Source organism: Arvicola amphibius, chromosome 9, assembly GCF_903992535.2.
Source record: "Arvicola amphibius chromosome 9, mArvAmp1.2, whole genome shotgun sequence".
Classification (NCBI taxonomy): domain Eukaryota; kingdom Metazoa; phylum Chordata; class Mammalia; order Rodentia; family Cricetidae; genus Arvicola; species Arvicola amphibius.
In genome coordinates this window covers 74,500,203-74,523,542 of record NC_052055.2, presented here as the reverse complement: position 1 = coordinate 74,523,542, position 23,340 = coordinate 74,500,203, and the positions used below count along the sequence as shown (strand labels likewise).

At 44.9% G+C, this 23,340-nt stretch overlaps 1 protein-coding gene across 2 annotated transcripts in view; it reads left to right on the top strand.

Moving 5' to 3' along the window:
* Nucleotides 1-23,340, top strand: part of Adgrf1 (adhesion G protein-coupled receptor F1) — a 48,256-nt gene that overhangs the window by 7,518 nt on the left and 17,398 nt on the right. For both annotated transcript variants that reach the window (XM_038343075.1, XM_038343076.1), the window contains 7 exons: nt 6,142-6,283; nt 8,521-8,581; nt 10,311-10,454; nt 12,078-12,251; nt 14,210-14,310; nt 15,909-15,967; nt 20,904-21,055. In XM_038343075.1, coding sequence (XP_038199003.1) covers nt 6,215-6,283; nt 8,521-8,581; nt 10,311-10,454; nt 12,078-12,251; nt 14,210-14,310; nt 15,909-15,967; nt 20,904-21,055 — 760 coding nt within the window. In that variant the 5' untranslated portion in view covers nt 6,142-6,214. The remainder of the gene's footprint in view (nt 1-6,141; nt 6,284-8,520; nt 8,582-10,310; nt 10,455-12,077; nt 12,252-14,209; nt 14,311-15,908; nt 15,968-20,903; nt 21,056-23,340) is intronic.

Here is a 23,340-nt window from a genome sequence, read left to right as displayed (position 1 = left end):
GATCCGCCTGCCTCTGCCTCCCGAGTGCTGGAGTTAAAGGCGTGTGCCTCCCCCGCCCAGTGAGTCCTCTGTGAAGCCCTGCTCTGTCATCCCCATGTGTGCACATGTGCACGTGTGTGTGTGTGTGTGTGATTTTAAGGCAGAGATGAGAGAGGTCATTCTGTAGGGAATGCTTCTATTTATAGAAGAAAAGGCATCATTCCATAAACACTGACGGCCGAAAAGCCCAGAGTTCAGTGGTGCCTAAAATGAGATTGCTGCTCGAAATGCTGGAGAGTGTCAGTCTATCTACGTGAGCAGTTTCGGGTCTACATCATGTGGATAAAGAGGCTGCTGTTGACGTAAACAAACGGCACTCAGTGTCCACAAACACACACTGAAGGAATGTGGAGACAATGTGCCGCCGTCCCCAGAGGCACACCAGCAAGTTTTAATGATTGTTTGTGGTTACATAAAGGACAGGGATTATCAGAAATGAATAAACTTGAATGAATTCAAGGAAGTGTGTGTGTAGCGGGGGAACATCTCCCCACCATGGTTAAATTTTTCCACAGATGGTAATGCCAACACAGCTGTCAGCCGGGCATTAGCTGCCCCCAGAGTGAAATGTGATGTAAATACCCATGCTCTGGTGACAAGGACAACTCACCTGTGGAATTACACAAAGATTCTGGGCTTGGTCGCTCTGGCTTAGAAGGAAATGCATTAAAATGCCATGAGGTTTGTGTCTAAGATTGCAAAGTTAAGCAGGATGTATATAGTTACTACACACATGCATCACATGTACACACACACACACACACACACACACACACACACAGTTTACTTTCTTTAGGTTGAGGGTCTTCCTTTGAGTGAGGTCATTTAGCTCCTGGAAGAAATGCACTCCGGTTGTTACCTGAAGACCTAGAGGCCACAATGTCTGTGGTGTGGGTCGTCCCACCCACGGCAGCACTTGGATCAAGTTAATTTGATTCAGAATTGAAGTGCGGTTCTGACATAATCCAGCAAGGAGCTTCACAAACAGCAACAAGGTGGACAGAGTAAAGAATTGCTGACCTGCGTGGGTGACAGTAGACAATGGTCACTGTTTGGGCCACTTTACATACAGTAACTCATTAGTAACTCACTCTGTAGACCAGGCTGGCCACGAACTCACAGAGATCCGCCTGCCTCTGTCTCCTGAGTGCTGGGATTAAAGGTGTGTGCCGCCACCCCCTGGCTTGACTCCCTTATCTTAAAGGTGAATAAACAAAGATACAGAAAGCTTAGAACACAAGCATCCAGTTGTGAACATCAACACCAGAGGGAAGGCAGGCTAGCTCTGGAGCCTGCCTCGATCTGTGTACCTTGAGATGCCATTTCTCTCCCTTTGACTTGTCCAATACAGTATGCCCAGTTAAATTTGAATGTCGGATAAATTCATATTATCTGACAATAGAGAATGTTTCAAGTACCACACAGAGCAAAATTATCCTAAAATGTTATTCATTGCTTTCTTGAAGTTCAGATATACCTACCTTGGGGTTTCTTGTTTTTATTTAATGAATTGTCCAACCCTGTAACACAGGAAACTCTACAAACTAAGGAACCAGAGAGGAAAACCATTAGTTCAAGCCTTAGCGCAGTGGTGGTTGATACTGATGTGAACCTGTCTATGAGGGATTTTCTAAGCGAGGTTAAATGAGGTGGGAAGACCCTTAAATGTGGTGGCCCTATTCCATAGACTGGCATCTGAGACTGGATAGAACAGAGACACGGGGCTCCCCACCAGCGTGAGCTCTCTCTGCCCCCTAACTGTCATTTGCAATGTGACCAGAGAACTCAGCCCCTGACACCACGCCCTCCTAGCTTAGCAGATGGTACCCTCAAGTCATGAGCCCAAATGAGTCACTCCGTACTCCAGTCGCTTCTGCCTGATGTTTTGTCACAGTATAACATTGACTAATACAGGAGGTACCAAAACCTGGACCAGAACACCTATTGTAGAACCAGTTTAAGTATTTAGATCTTTTACCTAGCCTAGAAATTGTTCGGAAGTACATCCACCTGGATATAAGCATTGCTGAATACCTTTAATAACAGCCATAGCTAGGCTGAACTTGTTCAAGGTTTGACAGGCTTTAGGGAAAATATGGATGTCTCCGTTTTCTAAAAAGGGCCAAAATGTTCTTTTCTATTTTTAACCCTTCCCGTTTCTCCTCTGCTGCTTCTTTATTTTCTCTTCTTTCTTTTTAAAAAGCATTTTTTAAAAAAATGATTTATTTATTTGTTTTTGTTTTATATGTTTCATTTGCCTCCAAGTGAGGGTGTCAGATCCCCTGGAACTGGAGTTGCAGACACTTGTGAGCTGCCATGTGGGTGCTGCGACTTGAACCTGGGTCCTCTGGAAGAACAACCAGTGCTCTTAGCCACTGAGCCATCTCTCCAGCCCTTCTCTTCTTTCTTTATGGTGTATCTATTCATGATCAGCCTACAAATCAACACAAACCTTGACTGTACATCACTGATTACCATTCTGGAAAAGTCTCAAGAGGCGGTCCAGAGGAAGGGGCAGGGAAATAATGAGGTGGAAAAGGAGACTTCCTTAGGATGGCCGGAGCTGTCACTCGGACCTTCTGAGCTGGGTTTGCAGCTTGAGGCTGCACACGGGAGAAAAAGTTCTTAGCAGGAGAGAACAGAGAGTGGTGGGAAGCACGTGATAGCCAGGCCTTTCAATTCGGAATAGTCCTTGGCACACTGAGAGGGGACAGGTGGGGCACACAAGCACAGAGACTGTTATCCTATCTGTCAGCTCCAGGGTTACAAGCCACAAGCAAAAGAATACCTGGCAATTCAAATTAGAAGAGTCTTCCTGGGAATGGAGAAAAAGAGGGATGCGGGTAGCTCCACCTCCCCTTGCTATGTGACTGTACTACTTCGAAGAATTAGCTTAGTCACACTTGACAACTTAACAATATAGAACTGAAATAAAATAAAATAAAGGAAAATATCCAAGGTTTGGTTGTATCCAGCGGTGTGGATATGCATACCCATAATCTCAGAAATTCTGAAGTAGAGGCAGGAGGATGAGGTGTTTATGCTCACCCATTGCTGCACAGTGAGTTTGCAGCAGGCCTGTGCTACATGGGACCTTGACTCATAAAACAGTGTGCTTGTTAGTTTAAACCATCACCCTACCGTAACTGAGAGTCTCCTGGGTGGAAAGCCTCACTTGAGAAACTCTGAATTGGGTTGGCCAGTAGAGAGTGTGCTGAAGATCATCTTGACTGGTAGGCGAGGGGGTGAACTCACCATGAATGTAGGCTTTCTTTCTCCATGGCTTTGTCAGGGCATTTTTATCATAGTAGTGGAAGAGAGATGAGAATGCACATGTGTGCATGTGTACACATAAATACATATGCATGCAGAGTCACACAGACATATGCAGAGACACACATGCAGACACACGCAGGTGGTGTGTGCACACGTACACAGACACACACACATGCACAGAAAGAGAGAGAGAGAGAGAGAGAGAGAGAGAGAGAGAGAGAGAGAGAGAATATCCAAAGTACAACTCAGAAAAGAACCCAGTTACTCTGTGTGTGCATGTACATATATTCACGTATAAAATAAAATACTCATTAACCCGATCATTGTGGCTGATACCGTGTGTCTGCCCTGAATACATGCAGTCATTTTCTCCTCGTTATTTCCTAAGCAATACAACATAGAATCTGTTCCCATAGCGCTTGCATCACACTGTGTTCAGGTGATTCAGAGATGACCTGGAGCTTGTGGGAAGATGTGTCTCAGTCATTGTCAGATGCTCTATCCTTCCCAATGCTGTGAACCTTTAACACAGTTCCTCATGTCATGGTGACCCCCAACCATAAAATTATTTCCATTGCTACTTCATAACTGTAACTTTGCTACTGGTGTGAATTGTAGTTTGTAAATATCTGATATGTAGGATATCTGCTATGTAACTTTGACCCCCAAAGGTGTTATGACCCATAGGTTGAGAATCATAGCTCTACCAGTCTATAGGAGGGATTTGTGCAGATTCAGCGGTCCTGAACCAATCCCCAAATGCTGACACAGAAAGATAAGTGTGTGTGTGTGTGTGTGTGTGTGTGTGTGTGTGTGTTGTACTGTGTTACTGCAGGCTGGAAAAACTTTTTCGAAATGTTCTTCTTCACAGACAAATACCCCTTAGCTTTGGAGAACAGTGAATGCACGCAGCAACAGATGCACTTTAGAGCAGATAAGCCAAGACCTAAAAGAATGAGGCATAGGCTTCCATTTGCAGATTCATCCAGTCCAAGATCTAAGAGGAGTCTTTGGCAAGCAGGAAGGAGGGTAGGATGTGAGAGGACCATTCCTTCACCCTAGGGGGCAAGTGATACAGATGCTGTATGGGCACCACGCTCCCTTAGCAGGCCCCAGAAAACCCCAGAAAACCAGCCATGGGTATGGTAGTCTGCCCCCATCCCTGATACTTTTCTCTTCAGATCTGAGAGCAGCATCCAATGGAGATGACAGTGTGCACATGAAGGTTAAGTTCATCAAGGAGCAAGGCAAGTGGCGGAGAGAGCCCACTCTGTACCGATCTATACGCTTACTCCAAAGGGGGATTATTGAGCTTGGGAACCATTTTTAAAACGATTTCCTATGGAGCTGTAAAAGAAATGCTGATAGGTCAGGGAAATAATCCTTTATGTTCTGTCCCTGTTGTCCAGTTAAGCTTTCCAAAATGATGGAAGTATTCTGTAGCGTGCTACTTAACCTGGTAGCCGCTAACCACTTGCAACTTGTAAACCTTAGACTATACCCGGTTGCTGGAGATGTATCTCAGTTGATGTCATGCTTGTGTAGCATGTGTGAAGCACTGGGTTATCCCCAGGACCACACACACTGACCTTGGCGGCACATGTTCGTAGTCCGAGCATTTGGGATGCACAGCTGAGAGAGTCAGAAGTTTAGCCTTATCCTTAGCTGGTAGTGAGTTTGAAGACAGCCTGGGCTACATGATATCCTATCTCCAAAACACAAGGACAAGCTGGGCAGTGGTGACGCTTGCCTTTAATCCTAGCACTCAGGAGGCAGAGGCAGGCAGATCTCTGTGAGTTCGAGACCAGCCTGGTCTACAGAGTAAGTTTCAAGACAGACTCCAAAACTACAGAGAAATTTTGTCTCAAGAAAACAAAAAATTAAAACAAAACAAAACAAAAATACAAGGACAAAGGTGTGTTTCTCGGTTACTGCAACTGATAAACTGATGGTGTGTGTGTGTGTGTGTGTGTGTGTGTGTATGTGTGTGTGTGTGCTACTGTAGATTGAACGCATGCACACTAGGCAAGTGCTACAGCCTTCTTCTGAGAAACTGAATTTTAAATATAATTTTAATTAAAATTAAAAATGTAGAGGTCTCATGTGCCTAGTGGCTAAGTATTAGACAGAACAATTGTAAGTTAGCATGATTTTTCTTCGACATCAGATAGCCTGGATATATAAAAGGTTAATTTTGTGACCACGTCTGAATTAGTTATTTTTCTGTTGCTGTGATAAAGAACCATGACCAAAGGCGGCAAAAGGAAGACAGAGTGTATGTTACTTTACTGTCCAGAGGGAAAGTCTATAGTGGTGAGGGCGACGTGGCAGCAGGCAGTGGGAGCAGGAGGTTGAGAGATCATATATTAAACCACAAACACAAAGCAGTGTTTTGTGGAAGCGTGAGCCTGTAAACTCCCAAACCTGACCCCATGGTTCGCTTTCTCCAGCCAGCCTTTACCTCCTAAAACCTCCCCAAACAGCGCCACCCACTGCAGACCAAATGTTCAAACACCAGAGCCTATGAGGGCCAGTTTTCTTTGAAACCATCACAATGTTTGTGTGTTGAATTCTGTCCAAATTATTTAATATAAATAGAAACTTAAGAACAATTTGTTACTAACTCCATCAGTTATTCAGAAGGGAGCTTGCTAAACTACTGGCTGGTTATTACTTTTAAGTTTAAGCACTCCAAATCTATCTTTAACATTTGTGCTTTGTAGGGCCCTTGGATATTTTAAGGGGACGAGGAAAATCCCGGTAAAACTTGAGGGGCTGCTGCGGAATGCATCCGTTTCCAGCCTTGACTCACTATCTTTGCTTTAGTGCACAGCCTCCTGAGAGACCAGACACGGGGTGTCTATGTTTGGCCCAGAGCGGGGAGAAGGCGCTTCTGGAAATGAGAGCTGGATTTCTGTGGCTCATTGCTCTTTTCCCGGTGACTGAGGGCACCAAAGGCTTCCTGCAGGTGAGTCGGTACATGTCTTCTTTCTCTTGGCAGCCCTCTCTCCTCTCCTCCTTCCTGCTACCTCAGAATCTGTCACTCTCCAGGCAACTGAGCTACAGAGGCTGGTGGACTTTGCATCAGAAGTCCCGCGTTCTTGTCTCAGTATTTACCAGCATTCCCTGTGAGGTCTTCAGTAAGTTGATCTCTGAAGTACAGGTGCCTGGATTGCAGACTAGGCTTCTCCCGTGGAAATTTAATCGTCTTGGAGATCTTGTCTAACTCAACACATTCTCTGCCATGGTCTCTTGGGAACAGAAAACCACGTGGGTAGACACTAATAGCCTGTGGGCCTGCTCTTTCTTTTCCACCCCCCCCTTTCTTTTGTCATAGTTGCTTAGTAAAGGGTCTCATGCCACTCAGGCTAGTCTCAAACTCACTATGTAGCTGAGGCTGACTTTGAACTGCTAATCTTCCTGCCTCTGCCTCCTGCATTCGAGAATTAGAGATGTGTGCCATCATCCTTCTCTTGCCTTATGCTTTTTGAGATAGGCAGTTCTGGTTGGCATGAAGTGCTCTGTGTAGACCAGATTAGCCACAAACTTGCAGTGGTCTTCCTGCCTCTGTTTCTCGAGTGCTAGTGTACTTATTTTTCTTGCCTTTTTTTCTGATTGGTATGTATTTGTTGCAGATTTGCGAGTTTGCATGTTTACATGTGTGGGCACATGTGTGTGAGAGTGTGTACACACATGGAAGCCTGAGGTTGATCCTAGTAATTCTTCCCAACTGTTTTTCCACTTTATTTACTAAGGAAGCATCTCTCAGGCCCAGAGGTCAGTGACATGAAGACTCTTAGTAGCTAACTTGTCCTGTGTGTTTATCTTCTAGGGCTGGAACTGGGCTATTTTACCTACTTAGCACTTACATGGACAGGTTCTGGGGACCTAAACTCTAGTTGGTCCTTACCCTGGTTCAGCAAGTGCTTTAGCAACCGAGCCATCACTCCAGCTATGGGCTACTCATTTCTTGATGATTTCATTTAGGATCTTGGCTTGAATGTTTTCAACTCACTGATGATTCCCAAGTATATGTTTTCGGCCCGAACTCTTCATTCATGTGGACATTAGGGTTCTTCAGCTTCACATGTCCCAAACTGAACCCCTGAATTTTTCTTACCGAATCCGCTCTTCTTTTCCGGTGACACCATTCTCTTCCTGTCTGGGTGAAAACGTTGCCGTACTTGAGTCTTGTAATGCTCCATATATAAACCGGTTTTAAAATTTACTTTAAAACCTGTCTAGAAGTCAGACTCTTCTAACTTCTTCCACCGCTGCAGGTCTCCGCCGAGAGCTTTATGATCTCAGTCCTGTAGCCTCTTGGTAATGCCAGAAATGCTTGCATTGTTTCTGTGCTTGGCTGTTCTTAACATGGCACCAGGATTAAGGCTTCTGTAAAGCGAATCAGAGTGACTTTCTCATGTGTGTTCGAACTCTGCCTGACTCACTCGGGGAAAAGCTAAAACCAGGGCTGCGGAGCTGTCTCGGAAGAGTTCTTGTTCTACAAGCATGAAGACCCAAGTTTGAGAGCCCGGCAAGCACTTAAGAAAACCTGAGCATGATTGTAAGCCCAGTCCAGGAGAGAGAAGATGGCAGACACTGAGCCAGACATAGTAGCCAAAGCAATGGCCAGATTCACTGAGAACCTCTGTCTCCAAGGAATAACTAAAGTGTGTCAGAGGAAGACGTCCAATAGCTTCCTCTGGTCTTCTCATGTGCACATGGGTACACTCACGAATATGCCCATGTACGTGCAACACACAAACACACACCCAACAACAACACTTCCCTTCCCACAAAGCATTAAAACCTTTCTCTGGTCTGATAGATGTACACACCTTGCCTCTGTCTACATGACCCGCCTCTATGGACTCTGGGCCCCACCTATTACTCATCTCCCTTCACCCACTTCTTGATGCTCTCTGGTCCCTTACTTTACCGGCACAGTTGGGCACATTCATAGCACTGACCTGAACTAATGCTGTTCCTGTTTTTTTGCAAGACCATCACTTTCTCTTCCCCCAGACACCATCACTTGCTCCAGGTCTCTGCTCAAAACAGCCTTGATAAGGCCTTTCTTGGCCACCTGTCACCATGCTCGGCTTGGGTATTAGATCATCATCTTGGCTCACCTGGGAAACTCAACAGACCTCATGATGTGCAGGTCACAAAGCTTCACTATAGCCATCTTCTTTCCTTTTGTAGAAGAAAAACCATGACAACCAAACAAAAGGAGATGTCGGTGTGGTTGAGAAAAGGCATCCAGGTAAGATCCTGCTAGACGTCCTGGTACTTTAGACCCTGATGCCAAGAAAACAGGGTTCCGACCTCAGCAATTGCCGGGGGGGGGGGTCTTAGGTAAATTATGAAATTACCCGAATCTGTAAAGGGAGAATAATAGTAATTCTTAAGAGCAAAGACTAAATAACGACAGAGTGTATTAGTTGGTATAATTTTGCTGTGGCCAAATGTCTTACCAAAGCACTGCAATGACGGACCGACTTATTTGGCCCCATGGTTTATGAGGCCGTGCAGTCCATTTTGCTAGGAAGGAACGGCAGCTGGAACCTGAGGCAGCTGGTCACACGGTGCCCACGTTCAGGAAGCTTAGGGAATGACGCTGGTGTTCAGTGTGCTTTCCTTCCTTTTTCTTCTATTCAGCTCACAGAATGGTGCCGTACACATGCAGGGTAGGCCTTCCCTTCTCTGGAAACTCCTTCAGCTACCTCTCAGAGGTGTGTCTCCTACGTGACCACAGATCTAGGCAAGCTGACAAGGAAGATGGGCATCTTGTACCACACCAGACAGGAACCTGTCCTTTGTTCCTTTTCTCTTGTGCCTTCCTCCTATAGTGAAATTAATGGGCAGAGCTCTCAGCTTGGTGATGAGTCCCGGTGTGAATGTTAACATGCACGTCTGATATCTGAAGCACTGAACATTCTTCCTCATGAAAACATTGATCCCCTCAGATGGTTGTAGGTTCCAGAGCAGTGCACAACAGGCTTCTGACATGCAGTGCATTTAAATACACGTACATGGTAAGCAGTCATGTGCTAGGCATAGCATGAAAATGTCCCCAATGCAAGGCTACAGTTCTTCAGGGAAATGAAACAAAAAGTTTAACACAGAATGCCACAAACAAGATCTCCCCAACAGTAACAATGACAATAAAAATACCGTAAGCATTTATTCACTGGACTGTCACTATGCCAGGCTGTGTTTAGTTCTATTATATCATGGCCATCTTTATTTCAAGATGGTAAAACTAGTGGTTAGGGCTAAGGGCTGTAAGACAGGGTTTAACCCAACCTATCTGTTTCAGTACCACTAACTCCTGGGAAAGTGAGCAGGCTCACATTTACCCTGTTCCCCATCATTTGGTGGTACTCCCAAGACCCGTGGGAACAGTAGACAAGATTTGAATCCAATCAGCCTGGCTGCAAAGTTAACACATGCAAAGGCCCAAGATAAGGCATAGGGAAGCCGAGGACACCAGGGTTCCAAGTACCGAAGACTCGTCTTTGGGGGAAAAAAGGAAGTTATTAAATAAGCAACTAAAGGTAACAACTGTTCACAGACACAAGCCAGGGTCTAGTTGTGTTTTGTTTTGTATTTCAAGGAAATCCCTAAACCCCCACTCATTAATGGAACGTTTTAAAAAATGAGTTCTTTGGAAAGGGTGACGTTGGGGGTTTTATGTTGGAGATATTTCCAGGAAACCAAAGCTAGGTGAGTAGGATATTCCAGCCTGTTTCCCTTGAGTCTGGGGCAGGAAAGAGAGCTTGGGAACTATTGACCTAGCAGAAGTGGGAGGAGAGATCCGTGTGAGGCATGTATGAGGCGTGTCTGCTTGCTCACGTTAAGGCAATGTCTGGACGTGCGGAATGTAGTGACAAGCATGGGGACAGTCCTGGAGCTCTAAGCAGTACGTGATGACTGCTAAGACATCTTCCCCCCCACACAGGTACCTTCTGATAACCCCTCTCTCCCTCCAGCCCAGGAGTACGAGATCCTGCTTCAGATGACATACAGGGATCCTGGGGAGAAGAGAGAACTGAAAAGATTTCTGAAGCATTTGAAATCTCCATCACCGTGCTTACACGGGCCCAGCAAGATCGTCAGAGTGAAGGCCACCACATGTAAATTAGCTTCCCAGGAATGGGGAGAGTAACTGGGGAGAGGGGCGGGTCAGGCAGGGTAGGTAGGCTGTGCTGTGAAAAATGACCGTTCCATAGAAACTCTGTGGTATCAAGAACCAATGTTTCTTCTTAATGGGACATTAATGTTCATTGCATGTTGGCAAGGGGGCTGTGTCTGTCGTCATCCCTCAGATACCAGATGATGAATGAGATCCTACTTCACATGTATTCATTCTGAGCAACAAAGGAATGAAATCCTGGAGACCCTCACACAGACAATAACATTTTTTTTAGCTGAGAATGGAAGACACTAATTCTGTTCCTATTTTATTGGCCAGAATTTATTCTACGACTCTATCCAGCCTCACGAGGCTGGGATATGAAATTCCAGTATGTATCCATAAGATAGCAAGAAGTCTTTGATAATGCAAATCACAGAAGTGGTTCCCAGAGAAGTCTAACAACTTGGCTAAAGCTGAGAGTCCCACAGTGCTCAGGTCAACTCTACTGTCATCAGGAGTAGGGAACTGAATAGGAATGCACATTCCTTAGTCCATTCAGACCTGTGAAACTAGAGGCTCTGGGGTGAAATGCTCCAGGGGCTTCTAAAGCGTACTAAAGTTTGACAAGCACTCACTACACGCTTCCACATAAGTTTCTCAAGCATATCCTGGACTGTCACCCCCCCCCCCGCGCTTACTTCCCTGCTCCCCCTCACCTTCCATCTTTTTGTTAAGATGGAAAGACTTTTGATGGGCGTGTCAAGTCTAATATTGCACAGCTTTGATTTGTAGACTTTTTTCACCATTACCCCACCTCCAAATCATTCTGCCTTTCTAAGCTTTTAAAACATTTAAATTTTTTATGTATATGAGTGTTTTTTTCAAGACAGGGTTTTTCTGCATAGCTCTGATTGTCCTGGAACTTGCTCTGTAGACCAAGCTGGTCTTGAACTCAGAGATTCACCTGCCTCTGCCTCCCAGGTGCTGAGATTATTGGTAGGCAACGCCATGCTCAGCATGTATGAGTGTTCTACCTGCACGTATATATTTACACTACTATATGCATGCTTAGTGTGCAAGGAGGCCAGAAGGCTTCAGATCCCTTGGAGTTGGAGTCCTGGGTGCCTGCAAACCACCACATGGGTGCTAGGAACCAATCCCAGGTCCCCTGTAGAGCAAGAGCTTTTAAACACTGATTCATGTCTTCAGCCTAACCACGTAGTTTTTAAGTTCTCCCTTGGTGTGCTGACTTGTGGATGGATGGATGGGGACTCAAATGAGATAGGGATCAAATACTCTTTAGACCCTTTTAATAATAACTCTTATGTCATGACTATGTTTCTGTCTTTCTCTTCCATCGCAGTGGATACCGGTGGGATCCGTAGCCTTGTTTTGGATGCTAAGCCAAGCCATTTGTTTTATCTCTGCTAGGATTTCCCCAGAAACCTCAGAATCTATGGAGTTGGACATTTCTATGTCTTAAACACATCTCCATCCTCCCAGATTCTGTGGAAAAATCCTTGGTTCAGATTCCAAGTCAGAGCCAAGAGCGGAACAGAAGTTGATGTAGAAAGCAGACAAAGTGAGAGAGACTGTGGTCTATTTCTTTTTCTGTATGTAGACTGCAGAAGCCTGAAGGGGTTCCCGGAGTGTGCCTGTGAAGACAGCTATATGTGGTTTCCTCCCTCCTGTCTTGACCCCCAGAACTGCTACCTTCGTACAGTTGGACCCCTCCCAAGCTGTAATTGCCCTCTCAAAGACCTCAGCCGGAGTGTCAACTTCTGTGAGAGAGCAAGTAAGTACTCTGGGCTGCGGTACTCTCTTCCCAGGATGCAGCCGAGACGGTACTGCGGTTCTTTGCCTGGCTGAGGGCAGCTGATGCTGCAGGGCAGTACTGAAGTAGAGGTATCCAGTTAAGTTTGCCTAGACCAGTGAAGGCTTTTTCACCGCAGCAGATCCGAAGACACAAGATGAAGTTTAGATGTTGTTTCAACCTCTAGATGCATGCAGCTAGCTCAACGCTGTGACTGCAGGATTCTACTGAGATTTAGAAAGATGCACTATAATCCAAGTGGGCAATGGACTAAGTCAGGACATTTCCTTCTCCTGTTTCTCTTCTTTACCAGCATTAATTCTAGATGTATGAATGCAGGAGAGACACTTGGTGATTATATTGAAAATTCCACTCAGGATTGCAACAAATATATTCCAAGTTACACACACACACACACACACACACACACACACACGATGTATATAGCCTAAAAGAGTAGAGAAACCACCGTTGACTTAAGATCATATTTTATGAAGAAGGAGATGAATCTAATGACATGGATTCCAGGCCCTAACAGACTTTAAGAAAATTCTCCCTGAGCATGGGAACTCATACCTGTAATCCCAGGAGACAGAGGCAGGAGGTTTGCCCTGAGTTTGAGGCCAGTTTAGGCTATATAGTGGGTTCTCAAGAGTCTAGGCTATATTTTGAGACACTGACTGCAAAGAAGAAAAGGATGAGAAGGAATAGGAGGAGGAAGAGGGGTGATAGAGTGGGAAGAGAAGGAGGAGGAGCTTCCTGAAAGACTGCCCTGGTCAGCTTGAAGCTCTGGTCTTTAAGTATGAGGGAGGAGTCAGAAATAGTCCTGCTTAGCTGAGCATGCCTAGTTCCCCTTCCCAGGACCACAGCAATTCATCATGTTGTGGCATCATGTGTCTGTTAAGGACCATGTTCACGTGCAGTTCCAGAGTAAACCCTTAGAGAGGCCACAAAGCATGTGTCTTCCTATTTATGTATTATCAGGCTAGTGGGGGAGGCTGGTTTGTAATATAAGAAGGAAAAGAAGGCAATCTTTTCACCAAATGCCAATGAAAGCTCCCATCTTGGAAGAAGGCCCATTTCTGATCCATCTACAAGAAATAGAAAGAAGACTCAGACAGGTGATGTGCTCATGAAGGGTTTCCCATAGTATTGCAGAGACAGGTACAGCCAGATGGAGAAAGCAGTGGTGGAATTCAGAGGTAGAAGGATTTTACATTTGGGGACCAGAGAAGTATTTCCAGAGCAGCTGATGGTTAGACCCTGAGTACAGACTGAGCAGGGATTGTCTACAGAAAGACCAGTTCTGTACAGATGAGCACTAGCCCTGAGCTAGTAAGCATGGGGCTTGTAAGAGTTAGCAAACAGCTTTAAGCTCTTGTTGGGGCTGGGAAGACAGCTCAGTAAAGTGCTTGGTGTGCAAGCATGAAGACTTGAGTTTGGATCTTTAGCTGAGTACAGCGCCTGCATGGAGTCTCAGAACTGGGGAAGTAGAGACTCTAGGATCCCTGGGCTTTCTGGCCAGCTAATTTACCCAAATTAGTGAGCTCCAGGGTCAGTGAGAGAGGGTCTCAAAAAATAAGTTAGAGAATAACTGAGAAAGACCCCAGACATCTCATCTCCATGTACATACACATGTACACATACATACATGCACACACACATGCACACACACATGCACACACACAGACGCACGCACACACATACATACACGAGTGTTGAGTGACTTGTTCTGATCACTAGCACTTTCCCATGACTGTTAGAAACCAAACAACTGAGAATTCTGGTTTTCTTTCTTTTCTTTATTATTTTAGATGAATATAGTTTATGAAAATTTATAGAATACCTACCATGGGTTCTGAATTGTACTTTTATAATTTTATGCTACTGAAATGTATTATGTCTTAATTTGTTGTATCTATTTTCCCTCTTTCCACTAGAGGTTTGGGGCACTTTTAAAATTAATGGAGCTTTTATCAAAGACCTTTGGAATTCCTCTTCTGCTGTATACGCCTACTACAGAACTGAAATTGAAAATCAAGTAAGCACTATTTATTATGTAAGGATAATCTTTCTAAGCACAAGTTCAGATGCCTTTCAATTCATAATATGCATTTTATCCTCCTGTCTTGACCCCCAGAACTGCATTTTATCCATATTTTATATGTGTGCATATTTGTATAGAGGGGTTACCCGTGTGGACGCTGTGTGCACACGTGGGAGACAGAGAAAAAACAGTCTCAAGTGTGTTTTCTTTTCTTTTTTACCCCTCTCTCTTTCTTCTCCCACCCTTTTATTCCCCACTTAGACAGGGGTTTCTTTGACCTTGGGCTCATCAGTTCAGCTGGGCTGGCTAACTTGTGATCTGCCTGTCCACCTCCTCAGTGCTGGAATTACAAGCATGTACTATCATATCTGGATTTTTTTTTAAATGTGGTCTGGGGGCTCAAACTCAGGTCTTCATGCAAGACAAGTGCTTTACTGACTGAACTATCACCCTAGCCCTTTAATAATGTATTTTAAAGTGATTTATTTAATTTTAAATTTTGAGTGTGTGCATATGTGTTTGTGTGCATATGTGTGCATCTGTGTGTACATATGTGTGTATCTGTGTATAGATATGTATGTGAAATGAATGCATGTGCCTGCGGAGTTCAGAAGAGGCCGTCAGACTCCCTGAGTTAGACTTTGGGTGGATGTTAGGAACAGAGGATGTCGGGTCCTCTGCATGCTCCTAACTAAGTGCTGAGCCAACTCTTCTGTCCCTGACTACATATTTCCTTGCTTATACTTGATGAGTTCTTACAGAGCCACTATTTGCTTTGTCCACAGTAGACGTCCTTTGAGTATTTTCCTGAGATGTTATCAGTTATCATGTGTTTGAGGTTTCTTACTGATTTGAATACTATACTATGGATTCTAGACTATTTTATGGTTTTTAATTACACATAATAAATTATCGCAACCTAAACTCAGTTGTTTAACTTTGTTCCATAAAGAAACCCCTCTTAGAAGCTGAAGGGAGTTACTGAACAAGGGCACATAAGAACTAGACCAGTCAGTGCGCCTCTGTCCAGAGCCAGAACATAGATCTGGGTACATTTATCATAATATCTATTATACTATTTCCCTTATTCTGTCACCATCTGTCTCTGTGTGCCCATGTGGCCGTCAGAGGTAGATGTCATGTGCCTTCTGGTTAAAGCCATATACATATGATCATTGTTATTATTTTGAGACTCCCCAGTTGGCTCGACTGGTTGAATGATATGCTCCAGGATCTCCTGTCTCTACTTCCCAGCTGTGGGGTTACCAATGTATGTGGCTCTATACTCCACTTACATGAGTACTAGAGATCCAAACTCAGGTCCTCATGCCTGTGGCGGTCCCTTCACTCGTGGTGCCATCTCACCAGCCTCTGGTCAGTCCTTCTTTCTTAGCACCCTCAAAAATAAATTGTGTGCGTTCTCAACGGTTATTTTAACTGTTTTTGTTATGACATATAACTTCTTCCCATGGTCCCTTCTTCCTTTGCTCATATGTTGTTGGTTTATTTATTGTTTGCATTTATATTTTGCTCAATTTCTTTTGATGTGTGAGGACAGATACTGAAACATTGTCTTTTGTTTTCTTTTTAAGCTTAAAGAAGCATACAAAGGAATCCATGGTTTTGAGTCAGTTCAGGTCACGCAATTTCGGTAAGTCGCACCTGGGCTGTTCTAGAATTTGGCACTGCTCCTGAAAATGCCCAGTGGTATTCCTGCTGCTCCTGACAGAATTGTGAAATCAATGCTAGGGAGACAGCTTAGTCAGTAAGTGTATGTATACCTTGCAAGCCTGAGGTCTGAAATCTGTTAATTATTAGAGTCCCAGTTAATGGGTTCTCTGCTGCCATGCAATACGCCAAATCAAATCAAATTAATAAATCCAGATTTAATAAACAGAGCAATGCAAAGCAGAGCACCCCCAGGTGACTCTCAGGAAGGCAGGAAAAGAGGACATGAGAGCTCACATGGCAGATCTATGGGTCGGGTCTTAGATAGCTGGTAGGCGTGGTTTTAGGCATCTCCAGGGGAGGGCCACGATGGTGGACCTTCTGGAATGGGCCTCCACCCCACTGGAGATTCCAAACAAAGACTGATCCCAGAATCCACATAATAATGCCTTGCATGGTAGTGCTCACATGTAATTCCAGCACTGGGGAGGTAGAGACAGGAGAACCCAGGGTTCACATGCAATCCCATGGCTGTGGAGGTAGAGACAGGGGACTCCAGGGGCTTGCTGGCCAGCTAGACCACCGAATTAATGAGATCCAGGCCAGTGAGAGATCCTGTCTCAAAAGAAGTAGATGGCATTCCTAGTGACAAACCTAGGTTTTCCTCTGGTCCCCACATGCAAGTGCACACATGCACGCACACATACACATGTTGTATACATACTCATGCATAGAAGAACACACACATTAAAACAATTGTAAACACGTGAGCATAAGGTAGACACTTGAGAGGAAGGGGGACATCACAGTGCACAGGTTCAGGAAGGGGTGGGGGTGGCATGGGGGTGTGGGGGTAGAGAGATGAGCATTTTCCTATGACACAGGACATGCTGTTGTATAATCTGGAGTCAAGATGGGAACCTGGGATAAAATATCTTTCTGTACGGGTATCAAGTATAGGCTGTGGTTGAAAACTCAGAAGTCATTGTCTACAGCAAATAAAGGTGTATTTGGTAACTTAGCCTTTTGTTTATGATTCAATGCAGAGTTATTTGGAGTTGAGCATGTGCGCATCGGTCACCAGCTACTGTAGTTGTCTGCTGGAGGAAGTAGCTTAGTGTCAAAGAGCTTGACTCATTATTTTTTCCATAGTTAACTTCAAACCAGTCATGGGAAAATTTCAACAACACCTGCTATAAATACATTCTTAGTTCATAAAGTCATTTAGAAAGTCCCACAGGAATAATTTTTAAAAAAAAAAATCTAACCTAAAGAAGAACAGTTTCCCTTTTCTTATATTGAATCTGTTTAATGGATCTTTTTCTTTCCTTCTTTTTTTTTTTTTTTTTTGCCTTTTCTGTCCGTGATCTACTAGATGAAACTGAGATTTAATCCTAGTAGTGTACACTCAAACCCTGAAAACAACAGCCAGGTGTGGTACTGCATGACTATAGTCCTAGAGAAGTGGAGGCAGGAGGATTGCCGTTATTTCATAACTGACCTAGAGTACAAAGGGAGTTCAAGGTTAGCCTGGGTTACGCAGGGAGATCCTGCTTCAAGACAAAAACATGTAAACAATAAGTAGGAAAGTAGGTGGTGAGCCTACAGGGTGGGCCGTATCCAGGCAGAAGGGTCAAGAGTTTGTCCTTTGAGGCTTCAGAAGTTCTTGCCAAATTTCCTCACCTGGCTTCTCTTTGTGTCTCCCTTCTTTTATCTTTAAAATTTGGGTAGCTGGGGTTCCAAAGAGATGGCTCAGTGGTAAAGAAGACACACTGGTCTATAAGATCTGAGTTTGGTTCCCAGAGCTCACGTCAGTTGGTTCACAACCACCTGTAACTCCACCTCCAGAGGTATCTCATGGCCTGTTCTGGCCTCCCTGGCACTTACATTCATGTGCGCGCACACACCCCCTCCTCCATACACACACACACACACACAATAAAAATAAATAAAATAAATATTTTTAAAATTTGTATTTTAAACCTAATTATAAATGCGTTTTAAAAATAATTATCTTTTTAAAGTCAGAAAATAAAATATTGAAACAGAGGTAACTGGGCATGGTGGCTCACACCTGTAATCTCAGCGCGTAGGAAGCCGAAGCAGGAGGATTGCATCAAGTATCAAGCCAGCCTGGGTTCCACAGTGAATTCCAGGCCAGCCTAGCCTATAGAGGGAGACCTCGTCTCAAAACCCTAAACAAGAGTGAAGGCACCACTGTACTGACCTCAAGGACTAACCACGGGGCTCATTTCATCATCACGTGTGCTCTCGCGTGCCGTCCGTGGCTTCAGACACTATCTGTGCATCATGGTTCCCAGCTTTGCCACCTCTCTCTCCTCTGAACTCTGAATATCAGTCACCAACTTGACTTTCTGCTTGCTCTTCCAGTGGGTGTGACAAACACATGTCCATCCCTGCTCCCTCGGCCTACCCACTCCTGTCCGGCCATCTTCTTACCCGTTCTTCCAGTTGCTGGACTCAAACCTTGAGCCAATCTCTGCTCCCAGACGCTTCCTGAGATGTAAGGAACGCACCATGCTAGGCTCAGATCGTCAATGTATATTTCGTCAGGTCTGACCTGTTGCCCACAGCCTGTCCTGCCCCGATGGATGGTCTCCAGTACTTCCCACTTCTCCAGTTCCTTTCTAGTCAATCTCCATGGTTACTGACACACTCTCCATGAAAGGTCGCCACTAGGTCTGATTTCTACTTCCCTCGGCTAGTTTAACACACCCCACAATGTCATGTAAGTGGAAGGTCAGGGGTTTTGTTTGGTTTTGTTTTTCATCTGGCATCTATCATTCAGCATGAAGTCCATTCAGTTCATTCCTGATTGACTCAGTAACTGCATCACAACCTTCTTATTGCCCAGTAGTATTCTACTGTGTAAATACACTAATTTTGTACCCATTCTGTGAAATTATTTTTTTTGTATTTATTTATTTTGTGTTTTCATCCTGACCACAATTTCCCTTCCCTCCTCTCTTCCCAGTCCCACTCTCCATCTCCCTCTTCCTCCCCACCCATTCCTTCTCACTTTCCCTTCAGAAAAGGGCAGGCCTCCCATGGATATCAACCTGCCATGCAGATCAAGCTGCAGTGAGACTAGGTACCTCTTCTCCTATTAAGGCCAGACAAGGCACCCTGGAAGGAGGAAGGGTCCCCAAAGCAGGCAGTTGAGTCAGAAACAGCCCCTGTTCCCAGTGTGAGGAGTCCCACAAGAAAACCAAGCGACCCACTGTAACATACATGCAGAGTACCTTACACAACTGTAACATACATGCAGAGTGTCTTACACAACTGTAACATACATGCAGAGTGTCTTACACAACTGTAACATACATGCAGAGTTCCTTGGTCAGTCCCGCGCAGGCTCCTGGGGTCAGTTCAGTCTCTGTGAGCCTCCATGAGCCCAGGTTAGTTGGTTCTGTGGGTGTTCTTGTGATGTCCTTGACCCCTCTGGCCTGTGAAGTTATTCCTAACTGGTTTCTTTCTTGTACATCCCACATCTGCTTTCCTAGCAGGTCTGCCAAATATAACCTCAATCTAGATGTTTCCACATAAATGGCTGTTCAACTAGTCCAAGCCAAAGTGCTGCTTTCTAAAAGCTCATCCTCCTGCTTTCTTTATTAACTTCCTTCAGCTGGTTTCCATACATTACTTCCTACCTTTCTCTCTCTCTCTCTCTCTCTCTCTCTCTCTCTCTCTCTCTCTCTCTCTCTCTCTCTCTCTCTCTCTCTCTCTCTCGTATTGGACTAGCCACCACTCTAGTCTTTAAGTCTGTCAAACTCTGCCCGTCCCGTCCCAGAGCTTTCCCAGATACTTACATGCTTCTCATCGCGTGTCTTCTCGTCATCTATGCTGACTGGTTTCCTGTCAACTTAACACAAGCTGGAGACAAATTTAGGAAGAGGGATTTTCAATTGAGAAAATGTCTCTGTAAGATTTGCCTACACATGAGCCTACGGTGCATTTTCTTGATTACAGATTGATGTAGAAACCAGTCCATTGTGGGCGGTGCCATGCCTGGACAGGTGGTCCTAGGAGTTAAAAGGTGGTCAACCTCAATCAATTGGGATGTACAAGAAAGAAACCAGTTAGGAATAACTTCACAGGCCAGAGGGGTCAAGGACATCACAAGAACACCCACAGAACCAACTAACCTGGGCTCATGGAGGCTCACAGAGACTGAACTGACCCCAGGAGCCTGCGCGGGACTGACCAAGTTAAAAGGTGGAGGCTGAGCAAGCCATGGGGAACACGTCAGCAAGCCCTTTTCCTCCATGGCTTCTGCTTCAGTTCCTGCCTCCAGATTCCTGTCCTGTTTCAGTTCCTGCCCTGATTTCCCTCAGTGATGGGCTGTCACCCAGGAGAGTAAGCAAAAGAAACCCTTTCCTCCCCAAGTTGCTTTCGGTCATGGTGTTTTATCACAGCACTAGTGACCCCGAGACATCATCTTAAAGGCCTGTTTCAAAAACCAGGGATTCTTTTCCACAGAGAAACCATCTCCACCCAGCCTCTATATAGCGTGAGACATTTACTTCCCCTTCTATGCTTGTCCCTGTCTACATTATAACATTAAACATTTCAAAATGACTATGGGCACATAGTCATGTATGTACACATATGTACATGTGTGCAAGGATACATATGGGTATACGTGTGCATGCAGATGAATATATGTACGTGTGCTTGCATAGATAGAAACGTATGTACACGTTTGTATGTGTACGCATACAAGTGTTTGAGGGTGTGTGTTGGGGGGAGCAATTGCTTCTTTTTCAGCTCCATGGAGGCACGTAGAAAATCTGCCTGCTTTATTCCTGTGCACTCCACACCATGCAGTCACACGTTTGCCCTGAGAGACTAAATGCAGAGACAGTGAATCTCTTCTTTCTCCTCCCTCCTCACTGCAGAGAGGGAAGCATCATTGTGGGCTATGAAGTAACCGGCTCCAGTAACACAGCTGAGCTCCTGTCTGCCCTGGAGCAGGTGGCAGAAGAAGCACTGGTGGCCCTGAAAAGGCGGTTCTCAGTTGAAGATGGCTCCTTTCGAGTGTTCGGGAAAGGTAAAGCCGGTTCAGTCTTTTGCTAGTCATGCGTGCTGTCCTCGGACTGCAGATGTCGATTTCCAAGAGAATCGCTCTAAAACTCACTTTCAGTAGAAACTGGCAGCTTGCCCTCCGCCCCCACACGACTCAACCCCAGCTGACTCTCTGTAGTTACTAATTGGAGATCTGAGCATCTCAGATAAACATCCTGGAACACTGACCTCACTACAAGCCGTGATAGGCGTGATTCAGCACTGCTTTGCCGGTACACACACTGGAAAAACCTTGGAGCTAAGAGTGGTTTTAAATCATCATCCAAAGACCCAGGGAAAATGCACATGCCCTCCTCTCTCTACGTGTTTAAAAATACCGTCTTAGTTCATTTCCTCTTGCTGAGGTAAAATGCCTTGACGAAAGCAACTTGGGGGAGATGGGGTTTATTTGCCTCGTAATTCCAGGTTATAGTTCAACTTTGCGGGGAAGTCAAGGCAGCAGGAACTGAAACAGCTAGTCATGGTCACATCAAAGTCCAAGATCCAGTCCATAAAATGGTGACACTCACATTCAGAGTGAGTCCTCTTACCTCAGCTAAGAAAATCTATTGCAAACCTACCCCCTCACCATCCCAATCTAGACAAGCCCTTCCTGAGACTTCCCTCCCAGGTAATTCTACATTATGTCAAGTTGATGTTGATGATTAAAACAAACCATCACACCTTTTCCTCCTCCCCTTCCCTTCCCTTCCCTTCCCTTCCCTTCCCTTCCCCTCCCTTCCCTTCCCTTCCCTTCCCCTCCCTTCCCCTCCCCTCCCCTCCCTTCCCCTCCCCTCCCCTTCCCTCCCCTTTCTCCCCCCTCTTCTATTTCTTGAAAGAGAGTCTCTCTCTCTCTGTAGCCCAGACTGGCTTCCAATTCTCAAGCCCCCACCCCAGCCTTCTGATTTCCGGGATTATAGGTGTGTACCAGTATGCTGAATGTTTTTTAAAAATTAATTAGACCCAGAATAATTAAGCACATTTATGGGATGATAATATACTATTTTGAGAGCTGCTGAAAATATGTAATGATGTAATTAGCATGTCTATCACATCAAACATTTATGATTTCCTTGCAATGCAAACAGTCAACAAATGCTTTCCAGCTATTTTGATATGCAGTACACTGCAGCCCCTGAAAAGGAGGATTCTTGTGACTTGTGGCATAATGGATGAGTCTAGACGACATTAAGTTAATGCAATAAACCAGACACAGAAAGATCCATACTGTATGACCTCACTCCTGTATGGAGTCCAAAAGAATCTGTTGGTCTCACAGAAGCTGAGATATGCCATGGCTTTTAGGGAGGAGGCAAAGGGGCGAGTAATGGAGGGGCGGGTCTACAAGAATATAAGATGCTGATCAGGAGGTGTGCAGCTAGCGATAAATGTTGGGTATTCACTTTACTTTTGAAATTTAGCCTTAGGAATCTTCGGTCATAGCATCTGTCAACATCTGTCAATACGTTCACCCAGCAAATACTTACTATCTGATATATCAGACACAAAACAGAGCACTGGAGAAATCAAAATTCTAGGCCTTGAAATTCTGGCTTCCAATAATGCCATCTCCTGGTGCCAGCCGTAGGAGAATATACTATTAAGGGTATATAGCATTTTTGAAATAGGTAAATGGCAGAAAGGATCACGTCCCGGTGACAATCACCCATCTTCCAGTTGCATTACTACTCTTTGTTCTAGCAAAGACTGTCAAGTATTTTCTTCCTCCCACACATGCTTGTGTGAACTGCAGGTATGCAAGTATGCTTGCATGTGTATGGGCACAAGCATGTGTGGGTGTACGTGTAGCACATGGAGGCCCAAGGTTGATGTTGGGGGTCTTTTTCAGTTGCTTTTCACCTTGTTAACCAGGCACGGTCTCTTACTGAATGTGGAGCTGGTGGTTTCCAGCTAGTTTGGCTGGCCAGACGGATCTGGGAATTCCCTCCTTATGTCTCTCGAATGCTGATAGGACTGAACACAGGTGGCCTGCCATGCCCACTTGACACAGCACATGCTCAACACATTGAGCTGGCTCCTCTGCCTCCTAGGAGTTTCTCAAAAGATTGCATCTGTCCTTGTTTTCATGTAGCACTAACCGGTCAACAGCCCAATAAGGACAACATTTCTGGCATTGGTCAGATACCTGGAAGGAGGATCCATCCTCAAACAAGAGACACAAGGTGAATGAGGATGGACATCAGCAATGCACCCATACTTCCACATTTTCCTGGGTTTCAAATCTGCAAATATAGCTTCTAACTCACTTAA